This window comes from Stegodyphus dumicola, chromosome 11, assembly GCF_044657685.1.
Source record: "Stegodyphus dumicola isolate Sdum_Otavi_A_Nest chromosome 11, ASM4465768v1".
Lineage (NCBI taxonomy): Eukaryota > Metazoa > Arthropoda > Arachnida > Araneae > Eresidae > Stegodyphus > Stegodyphus dumicola.
Window position 1 is genome coordinate 69,678,459 of NC_140778.1, and position 12,375 is coordinate 69,690,833.

At 32.0% G+C, this 12,375-nt stretch overlaps 1 protein-coding gene across 1 annotated transcript in view; it reads left to right on the forward strand.

Moving 5' to 3' along the window:
* LOC118195570 (uncharacterized) overlaps positions 1-12,375 on the forward strand; it is a 131,238-nt gene that overhangs the window by 20,310 nt on the left and 98,553 nt on the right. The window contains exon 2 of the mRNA XM_035366900.2: positions 5,808-5,890. Within this exon, the coding sequence (XP_035222791.1) occupies positions 5,808-5,890 (83 nt within the window). The remainder of the gene's footprint in view (positions 1-5,807; positions 5,891-12,375) is intronic.

The window sequence follows — 12,375 nt, forward strand, 5'->3', positions numbered from 1 at the left end:
AGCAAGAAAGCAGAGCACACAAAAAACTGTGTAGCTAGGCAAAAGCGTGGAAAGCAAGTGCGTAATGTTCAGGATAAAATCTCGTCAGACTGAGTTAGTTTTGGTTCTCAATGCAGTCTGATTGGATAGTTAATATTGCTGTAAAATTACTATTGGCTGGTTGAGTTTTAGTTCCAATGCAGTCTGATTGGATAGTTAATATTGCTGTAAAATTACTATTGGCTGGTTGAGTTTTAGTTCCATTTACATGTCCAGAATTACGTAAGAGTCATGTGACATAGATTTTTCTCGAAATGACACAGCGCAAATAGATGTTGCTATTTTTAGAATAGAGGAGGGAAATTAATTTACGCTGCTAATTTAATCTTTTACATATTCTTTTTCTTACACTGTGATATTTCGGCAGTCGTGATGAAGCACTTAAATAACTTTTAAATTGTTGACTATTCTGCAACTGTAACATGCAGGTTAACTAAAGGCACAAAAACATTAACTGGACGATAAGAACAACATAATTCAATCCTTTATAAAGCAAAAAGTGCACCATTTACAAACATATAAGAACAAAGGTAAAATATAAAAAATAGGACGGCTTTGCTCTATGCGAACCAGCAACTGTTATGAAGCTTACTTCACGGCACCATTGTTAAATAAGAAACTACTTGCCGTGAGAGGTTTCTACTTCCTCTTAGGAGGAAACTAAACTCTTAAGAATTTGCCAATTACCAAACTTTTAGTGATCGTATAGGTAAAACGGTAATGCATTGCGTAGTAAAAATTGCATCCCGGGACCGCGCCGTGAGAGGATCGTAAACATAAGAAAAACATATACAAGATATATAGGAAAAACATATTAAATATATAAAGAAACATACTGTAATAGGTTTCCAGATTAAATAATTAGTTTATTCGAATTCATCACCAATAAAATAAAATCTTATCCTCATCAGAGAGTCTAAGGGGAATTCTTCAATTGGTCAGTTACCTTTTTTTTTTACATTTAAATTCTTATAAAAACCTTAAGGTTTGTCTTGGTAAGAAGGGGAAAGGGAAACAATTGAAAGCCTGTGAATTAAATTAAGATTCGACGTTGTTATTTTACATTCCAGGGAAATCGTTGAAACCTTACTTAAAGTTCAAACACAAAAAAAAAAAAAAAAAAAAAAAAAAAAAAGACTTATCTGGTAAGGACGTCTTGAAGTGGAGGACTCGTATCCTAATAAGCGTTGACGTTGGCGGGGCTCATTTTTACGGTCACAAATGGAAGTTTCAGAAGACATCGTCCTGTCCTGGCACTATTGGCGAAACACACACGCAGGTAACTGGTTTTCATAACGACGAAGCTATTTTAACTCTGGAAAAACAGAAACAGGTGCACTACTGCCCAGCACGGCTATCCGCCTGGTCTTGAAAGTCTTAAGTCAACACGCAGGTAACTGGTTTTCATAACGACGAAGCTATTTTAACTCTGGAAAACAGAAACAGGAGCACTGCTGCCCAGCACGGCTATCCGCCTGGTCTTGAAAGTCTTAAGTCACTCGCCCGGTTCAATTTCGCCTTTTAACCAGAACGCGGCAGGGGAGCATCTCTCTTCGTAAATTACATCTTTTTCAAGCAAGTTTCAAGAGTAACCTCCAAAAGTAAGTTCAGCAAGCCAGTAAGTCTCTCCAAGTCTCGCGCAAAAAAAAAAAAAAAAAAAAAAAAAAAAAGACACCAAAAAGTCTTTCCAAGAGTAAGTGAGTAAAGTCTTTAAATCTTTCAGCAAACATTCATACCTCTTCAACCTCGCCTCTTAACCAAAACACGGCCGGGGAGCATATTTGCTCCCCGCCGGGAAACATCTCTCTTCGTAAATTACATCTTGTCTATCGCTTTCAAGCCAGTTTTCAAGAGTAACGTCCAAAAGTAAGTTCAGCCAGCCAGTAAGTGATTCAACTCAAATTTTCTTCGTCTCCTTCACAAACGCGGGTTCCCACTATGGCTTCAATTATCGCCCCCTTAATTTTGGCAAAATTTGCGTTTTCAACCTCTGAATGCGGAAATAAGGGTGATCGCGCATGCGCGCCCTTCTTCACTTAGCCAACAACCGGACCCTCAATCCCCAAAACCTGAATGACTTACATCGAAAGTCAAGTAGCAACCTTTGACCTTTCTGTCACGTCCTTCCTCTCTTAAGGTCAACTACACAATGAAATTCCTTCTAGAACATTCTAAAGGACAAAGCGCGCGAAATCATGACTTAGCAAAAATTGCTTCCCTTTCCCTGCTTTTTTTCACAATGAATCAAAGCTTGTACAAAATTTGCAAATAAAAGAAAATAAATAATATTCTTTTAAACTAAATAATATTCCCAGAAGCATCTGTTTTTCCCCAAAATTAAACCCTTAAAATAAATAATTCAGAATCAAATAAAATTAAGATTTTCATAAATCAGAAAATCATTCACCTAGTTTTTATAACGCTATCAGACAAATTCTCTAGACAACACAACCTTTAATTAAGTTTCCGCAATTTAGGATATTTCCCCTAGACCAGTACCTTCTAGAAATTGCTAGCCTGTTACGTAACCGCTACTATAAATAACGAATGCACGCCATTTTGCGGACAGAAGATACCCTCTGCCTGTGCTGGTAAAAACCTACGCTGCTGCTCCCATCTTCCTTTCCTCTATGGCGCATTAAACTTAAAAAATCTTATTTAGTAACGAATAGTGATCTGCATCAAAATTCAGGCATTGCTTTTGCAGAGTGGTAAGCCAAAATTCAAATGACGAAACAAGATGATTTAGCTTTTAATTACACATCTTTATTCCATAGCTTTAATTAAATTTCAGAAGCAGATCACTATTCGTTACTAAATAAGATTTTTTAAGTTTAATGCGCCATAGAGGAAAGGAAGATGGGAGCAGCAGCGTAGGTTTTTACCAGCACAGGGAGAGGGTATCTTCTGTCCGCAAAATGGCGTGCATTCGTTATTTATAGTAGCGGTTACGTAACAGGCTAGCAAATTCTAGAAGGTACTGGTCTAGGGGAAATATCCTAAATTGCGGAAACTTAATTAAAGGTTGCTGGTTCGCATAGAGCAAAGCCGTCCTATTTTTTATATTTTACCTTTGTTCTTATATGTTTGTAAATGGTGCACTTTTTGCTTTATAAAGGATTGAATTATGTTGTTCTTATCGTCCAGTTAATGTTTTTGTGCCTTTAGTTAACCTGCATGTTACAGTTGCAGAATAGTCAACAATTTAAAAGTTATTTAAGTGCGGCTAAGCCTAATTATTTTTATCACGGCAGCCATATTGATTGCATTTGAAAGTTACTAGAATAGTGGATTTATTTGTTGACAATCTAGAGAAACTAAGCTTTGCCACAACAAAGTAACGTCTTCTTTTATTTTTGCGAATTAAATTATGCTTAATTCATTGTGGAATTATCATTTAATCTATTAAATTATACCATATATTGACTCAGGATAGCGTCCACAACAAACTAAATCAATTTCTACGCCGTCAGTGTCTTTTGGCCGAATGAGACCAAAAGTAAACTTTCAGTTTTGTGCATCGAAAAATCTGTTTTTTTTTTTTTTTTTTTTTTTTTTTTTTTTTTTTTTTTTTTTTTTTTTTTACACGCTGGCCGAATTGCTTGTTTTTTCACAGAAACTCTCACTTTAAATGTAAAAATTATTTTTAAAAATTTAACTGTATTTGGTGTTTTATGTTTTTCTATATCTTTGAATTTTTAGTGAAGATATTTTGAGTTTTATACATTTTTGCCTTGCCGCGAAGTGAGAAATGAATTAATTGGATGAGAAATATATCTCTAATGAAATTCGACGCAATATATTTTTCATATTACCCGAAAATACTGTCACCAGTCTGTTTCGGACAGAGGAGAATGATTACGAATAGCGCATGCGCATTAGGTAAGCAGCGCTGAATCGTTTGTGAAAAACTGTTTCTTTTTTATTTGTTTCATTTCTTTTATGCATCGTTGTAGATTTATTATAGTATTTGAATAGAACATGGGGCAACGATTAGATAATTGAGATGATATAATTTTTGTGCATTCTGAGTTTTAAAATTGAATGAGATGTAACCAGTGGCGTAGTTAGAACTTTTGGGCCCCCGTGCAAAACATTTTCCTGCTCCTCCCCCATAAATTTACTGTGCTTAAAAAAAGGGGGGAGAAAGTAAAGATTTGCGGAGATTTTTAAAAAAAATCCAGTAGGTTCGACATGCAAGTATATTTCGAGTTTCTATATGAAATCTGCGCCAATTCAAGTTTTTTCCGCTTAATTTAGCAACCTAGTAAATAACTGGTTATGTTATAAACTGACAGACAACATGATAGGTAAACGTACAAAAAAGAAATTACACTAATATATAGCGTTCTGTGATCAACTGAGCTTACGAACATGACTTATGCAATAATATACAAGTCATAAATAAGAACTTTTATAATGTAAATTATACATTTGTTAAATATAAAACATATTTATCATAAATTTAATAAAAAAACCTATTTGAACATACAATATTTGTAGAAAATATGTATGGTAAAGTCCCCCCCCTTTCTTTTAAGAAAACTTTTTGGTACACTAAACTACTGGAATATATGATTTTTATACATGTTTTAAGTTTAAATATGTAAATGTAGTTCAGCAGGACATTCATGGGCCCCCTAAACCTTCGGGCCCCTATGCGACTGCATTCCTTGCATACCCTTATTTACGCCACTGGATGTAACGCTCTTAAGTGAACCTAGCGCCAGAGTATCGCTATGGCAAATAAATATGAATTTTATGAATTTTTAAATTTAATTTAGTTAAATGAAGTGAATTTTAAAAATCGCGTTTATTCCATTTTGGTTTATGCGCTATCGACGAAGTAGATTTAATCCAATTCAATAAGTTTAAATGAAATGCAGGGGAAAATGCGGATAATTTAATATTCTATACAAGAAAGTCATGTGGTGTACACATCAGATTTTTTTTTTTTCTTTTCACTTCTGAAAAAGAGAAAAGTATAACTGATTTTTGTCACAATTAGTTGAATTTTATTCAACATTTACGTCAATGTAAAGTTTCTTTTTTGCCTAATTCAAATCTGAATTGGCCTATTTTTATTCTAGTCACAAGATTGAGAGTTCTATCGCGTAGGAATGTAAACATATAAAAGATACCTTTCATCTTTGATGCAGGAATAGTATATTTTGCACGTAGCCCATCCTTATCTTCGAAGAATTCCACTAATAGACAAACTAACCTTTACAAATCTTGAATTTCATGTCAAAGCAGAAATTTCCATTCAGCAGAACGTAACGTATCTGTACAAGAAAAATTATTAAACATTTTAGTAATGGATGATGTTGATGTATTTTAATTATGGCAAAGCACACGAGGGCTATCTGCCTAAGGGGAGGGATGCCTTCGTGGAGAAGTTTCTAAGGGAAACTGGCTCGTATACACGTTACACATGGGGAAAACCACGAAAACGCCCATGCAGCCAGCCCGTTCGCGGGACTCGAACCTCGGACCGAACTACCAGTGTTCAGCGACTTTCCCGCTCGGCCGCTGGTGGGCTTTAGTGATGGAAGAGACTTTCAAACGCTATTCGTTTACGTAAAATTTCTATAAAAATTTAGTACACATTTCTTATACCAACACGACGAATACAATAACACAGACTACCACTAACCATTCTATTTAAAGTAATTTTTAAAAAGTGAGTAGATGTTTATGCATTGCTTCTTTGTGTGTTTGAAGTAGCAGGTGCTCATTGTTATTTTTGTTTTTGTTCTTTTTTATAGCACCGTTTTCCTGGCTGCAGTAGCTGAAACTGTAGTCGCTGATTTCAATTTTAAACTCTGCGATCCTATAAAAGACAGTTATGGTGAGTGCAATATGAATTTAATAACACAGAAATGGCAACAAAAGACAGTAAGAAAATATATCAGGGGTTTTATTTATTTATTTATTCTATTCAAGTTTAATTTAATTTAATTATTCTAATTAATATTTTTATTTATTTTCATTTCATTATTTAGTTTTATGTTCAGTCTAGAAATGCTATTCTAAATAATTTTTATTTCCTATTTACTCTCTTCTTTGGTTTGTTCATTTATTAATGAATAAATTGCAATAATAAGACAAAGCTTTAAAATTTTCAGTATGTTTCCACACCAGGTTGCATAAAAAAATTTTAATCCAAGTCCGTTAGTGTAGCTAGCATTCTAAATTAGTTACTTTAAAAAAAGAAAAAAAATAGTGCCTTTCCGATAGGGGGTGCCACGTAGTGCCAATCAAAAACATTGGTACGAAATTTAACAAGAAAGGGGCAACCTAAAGATACGTAAAGCTTCCTGATAAAAAATGAACTTGCAATAATAGTAATGTATCATATAGTAGTATAGTATATGTTACGTTTAATGCGTGTAATGCCAAAGATGTGCAATTATCTGATGTTTTTTAAGCCCAAACAGATCGCTGTGTACCTAGGTAGAAGAACTGTCATTCTTCCTATATGCACAGCGATCGTTTTTCCTAGAAGGAACTATTATTATGAATGTACATGGCTATATTTTTGGTTAAAGCGATCTCTTTCTCTTAAAGGTATTATTGTTCTAAGCATATACATAGCGATCTGTTTAAAAAGTATTAGAAACTACAGAAATTCGGCATCCGGCATAGCTTTGGCACTGTGCACCTTAAACATTGCATAGATATTCATGACGTGATATAAACAGCCATATTTGGCCCTTTGGCGCCCATATGCCATTCGATACCTCATTGCCAGAAAAGCAGTGGGAAAATAAAAATGTCTTTTTATAACTCCAGGTTGCTACGATTTCGCGGGTCCAGTTAATTACTAATAGAGATGAAAATTATTGCTTTTAAATCATTTACTTTGTTAATCAATAACAGACAGATTCAGTTTGAAATAAATATTAAAGATTCTTCATTACCTATTAATGGAGATAGAGATGTAAATTCATTTACTTTTTTCAATAAAAATTTAAAAAAAAAAAAAAAAAAAAAAAACTGAAAGATTTGGCTTTTACTTGGAACAGTTAAAGGTTTATATATGAAAAACTTTTAACTATCGTTCTTCTCCTCCAAAACATTTGTTTTAATTAATGAAACTCTAAGAATCATTTTTTTTAGATTTAACAATTGAAAGAATATAAATATAAAAGTTAACAATTGAAAGAATATAAATATAAAAGTTAACAATTGAAAGAATATAAATATAAAAGTTAACAATTGAAAGAATATAAATATAAAAGTTAACAATTGAAAGAATATAAATATAAAATTCGAATAAATCCTTAAATCCTGGATTTCATGAAAATTCAGAAGCAAATACCTAAAAGGTATTTGAATTGGCGAGAACTTTACAGAGAAAGATAAATTTAATTAAAAATAAATTTAATTTTAAAAACAAGTGCATTTGATAAGGACTAAAAATTTATATAGCTATAGCCAATGAAGAAGGAAATTTCGTTTAGTTTAGACGATTCTAGCAAGAAAGCATCTAATAATCTAGCTAACGAAAGAATTCCTTTGTGGTGGGCTTTGTCAGAGGAAATTCACGAAAACTCCAGCCAACCATTCCGTAGTCCGAGATATGAACTTCTAAAAAGGAGATAAATTATTTTTCATTCCGCCCCTTTTACTTCCTTCTACGAAGTAAAGGAAGTATTGTAATCACGAAAAATTCCGGTTTCATATTTCAACGAAAATATACATTTTGACCACTATCGAATGCAATTTAACGATCTTATTGCCTGACATCTGTACGTAAGGACAGAATAAAGAACTCTTTTTCCGCAAACGAATTATAAAACTGATTTAAAATGAATTCCAACAAGATTTTTTTCGCGGCGTCTGTACGTACGTACATACGTATTTATCTCGCATAACTCAAAAACGAGTAGAGTCAGAACTTTGAAATTTTGTATATACGACTGCTATGACATGTAGTTGTGCATCTCCATTTTTGGTTGCAATCGGCAGCACCAAGCATCAAAAGTATATATATATAAGGTTGTATGATCTTAAATTTATTTAGTGCAACAACTAATAAAATACTATAAAAACAAGTAATTCTACTACTTGCGCAAATGCTGCAAAGTAAGTTAATAATAATTTATTTACTAAATAATATTGATTAATTGATTATATTATCTCCTAAGTTTAATTATAGTAGAATTTTCTTAAAAGAGTGAAACCATACTTATTAAGTTCTATTTTGAAAGATGTTTTGAACTCACTCTGATGCTTGCTGACTGAGCTCAGTTTTTTATTCCTATATATTGGCAAATTGTGAATTTTTTGCTTTAAAATGATTGAGTTATGTTGTTGTTATTTTCTGGTTAACGCTTTCGTGCCTTTAGTTAATCTGCATGCAATAGCTATAGAATTATCAAGAATTTAAAAGTTGTTTAAAGTGCGGCTAAGTCTTTTTTTTTTTTTTTTTTTTTTTAACTACAACAGCCATATTTGTTTACAATTGCAAGTTAGCCGAATAGTGAATTAAGTCTTTCTGCACATTCAGTGTCTTTTTGTCGAGTGGGACCAAAACGAAACTTTTAGTTTTGTCCATCGAAATATCTGCGTTCTTGCCTGCTGGCCGAGTTGCTTGTTTTTGCATAGGAACTGCAATTTAAATTGCAAAAATTGCTTTTTAATTGTTTTAACTATATATTTGGTGTTTTACGTTTTTCTATACCTCGTAATTTTTGTTGAAGATATTTTCAATTTTTATGTATCTTTGACTTGCTGCAAAGTAAGAACTGAATTAATTGAATGAGAAATGTATCTATATCGAGGAAATAAGTTTAAATGAAATGCAGCACAAAATGCGTATAATTTAATATTCCATACAAGGAAGTCATGTGCTATACACATTAGATTTTTTTAGTAAGTGAAATGAATTTTCAAGGAAAGTTATTTTTAATTGTGGAAATCAATAGAAGATTAGGAAATAGAAGATTAGGAAGAAGGAAATCAATAGAATGAATAGACACAGAAGCTGTTCGCACATTTTCAGACGATTTTCATTGTATGTCTTGAAAATGCTCCTCCGTGCGTCTCATTTTTAGTTAAAAATGAATTATATTTTAAAGAAACTATCTTGTTATATGTTACAGTAGATCTGTGTATAGATTTTTGGATATGATGTTATTAAGAAGTTTAAACTTGTGATAATGTTTAACAAAAGGTGACTTTTTTTCCGAAAACTGGGTTTAAGTTCACAAAAATCCTTTTTAAAAATTTCGGATCCATTATATTCAATAGCGGATACACAAAAACTTTTGTCAAGTCTTTATAACTAACTTAAAGAAAAAATTAGGAAACAATATTGAAAATTAGCGCGCAAGAAGCATTTTAAATCTTTAATTAAAATAATTAATTATTTGTTTAAAATTTTTTTAATTTAAAATAAATTTTAATTTTGAACATATATTTAATAAATTTCTGTTATAATATGTATATGTATAAAATTTCTTGTTGAAAACACAAAAACTTAAAAAACTAATTTTTAAAGTCCATCGTCCCCTTAAAGCGTGGGTTAAAAAATCTAAAGAAAGTTTTTCAAAGCAATAGATGATTGTTCCTGGTTTTCCATAAAAAGGCAAATTAAAAATAAGGGCAGCGAAGAAAATTGTTCAGATCAAATCCACATATTATCAGGAACATATTTTATACCCAATTTTCAAATATGAAAAACTCCGCTTTCATCGTAGTGTCGTCAGTCAGAAGAGCTGCATTAAGACAAAGCCACACGTGAAAATCTACTGTTAATTTCTTGGAAAAAATTAACACGTCAAAATCTACTGTTAATTTCTTGCAAAATATGAAACAAGAAACGGGTATCAAGGCTATATCCTTCACTCATATCGTTACTAAATCTCCTGATGTATCAGCCATGGTTTGTTTGCGCTTTTGGACTTTTAAAAAGGTGGATTGTCCAAACGTCGACTTACAACTCTCCTTGGACTTTGAAAAGCTGTTCAAGAGGAATGGGATAAAATACCTCTCCCGATACTACAAAAGGCTTTACTTTATTGTCTAGAAAATTACGGTGTAAAATGAGAGTGAAAAATAAGGGTCATCAAATGGGAGCACAAAACACAAAACTTAATATTTAAAATATTTCTCTATACTTCCCTCCCCCTTAGCTTAATAAGTAAAACTAAATTTATTAATAAAATAGCAGAAAACTAGCAAAGTAGGAAAAGTTAGATAAAACGTTTATTTTCAGCTTTGATACCTAAGCAGAAAATAAACAATTAGAAACTTCTTTTATTGATTACAATAACGATATAAATATTCATATGGTGTGTGGTGTATTTAATTATGGCATAGCACACTAGGACTATCTGCCTAAGAGGAGGGATGCCTTTCGTGGAGGACTTTCTAAGGGAAACTGGCTCGTATACACGTTACACATGGGGAAAACCACGAAAACACCCATGCAGCCAGCCCGTTCGCGGGATTCGAACCTCGGACCGAACTACCAGTGTTCAGCGACTTTACTGCTCGGCCGCTGGTGGGCCTCCTAAATATTCATATGAAATTACCAAATGCTTACATTAAAAATTCTGTTGATTAAATATAATAAAGGTATGGATTATTATGACTAGCCGCTTTAGCCCTCATCTTCCTAAAATAGTCATTATAAGAAAGAAATTAATACACACATATACGTCTATATATATAACTAATTAAAGTAAAAAGAACAAAAGAAAATAGACTTATGTGGTCAAAAACTTTGCGCATTGTGCTGCAAAATTTAGAAAAAAGTTAAAAGAAAATTCCTAGTTCGTACGCTAAAATTTGCTTAAATACTGTGGTTCCGTGAAAATATTAACATAAGCAAAATAAGGTGCAATGAAACGTGTTACAAAGATTAAATAATACAAACACTTGAATATTTGCAAATAAAAATCAATACTAATAGTAAGCAATATGCTAATCAAAGTATTTATCTATATTTAAAACATTAGAATAAAGTACGAACAATTGATTTAAGCAAAAGTATAAAAACTAAGAAGCGGTAAATGGTAGATTAGCCTAATTCGAATCTCATTATAACTCTTCAGGGAAATTATTTTTAATGAATTTCGAATCAAGCTAACTCCATATCGCGTTTCGTCGAAACAGACAATTGAAACTGTATGCGAAACACTTTTTATAAATTAATTGAAAAAACTTTGCCAAAATCTTTAGTCTCAATTCTACATATATATATATAATGAATTTAATGAATCCAACCTATGTAATTTCATGTGTCTAGTTAATAATTAAAAATAATTAAAATGAAGATCTCTCTTTATTGCTTTTAAAAAGCTGATTTTGTTAATTGGTAACAGAATAAATTTGAGAAAAATTAGATAAATTTCGCATTGTGTAATGAGATCACATTGCCGCGCGGAGGATAAAAATATTTTATTTCGGGTAGCGGCAACACATTTTTTTAAAATTTTTATTGACGAGGTTGTTGATTAAACTCGAAAGGCAAATATATTTCATTTTTCCGAATGGCAGCGCTTTTCTTTTATATTGCTACGCTTTCTGATTTAATTTGAAGCATCATTATTTTACGCTTTACTGCGACGCAAGGCATTTCTTTTAAAGCATTAAGTTATTAATACCTTAAATTTGTACAAAAGGGAAGTAAATAAAAAAATAACGCACACTTTTGGGAGGAGGGCTATTTGTGTTCAACATTTGCTGGCTATAAGTGGTGGTTTTTTTTTCCACATCCATCCGAAGAGCATCCATCCATCCATACATATACATAGATTCTTTATTATTTAATAATAAGGTAAGTAAATTTAATGCCCTCAAGTAGTTGTTAAGCAACTAAAATTCTAATTTGAAAATTAATTAGGCCAAAGGGTTATTAATTTCGTTTTGCCATTTTGCGTTGATTCACTATAAACGGCTTATCACTTTTTAAATTATTGTCACTAAATCTTAGAGCCCTGTAATATATATTTAAAGAAATTAAATAATGAAGAATCTGAATAAATGCATGTATGTGTGTTTCTCGCATTGTGATAAAACAACGGTACCTATATCTATCAAATTTTGAATAATGTACGTCTCCACCCGAATATCGGCATAATTTGGAATTTGTTTTATTATTTATTTCATATTTTGTAAAGCATTTATGAGTTTTTGGTAAAGAAATACAATGATTTCTAAGCGAACAATGCCAACACTGTACGGAAAAAAAGACATTTTTATGTCCAACGCACGAGACTGTGTATCGGAAATTCTAAAGATATGCTCTTTTAAATATTTTGAGATATTGCTGTTGAATCGAATTTTAAGGTTTAAGTCCGAAGAACATGATATTTAAAAAAT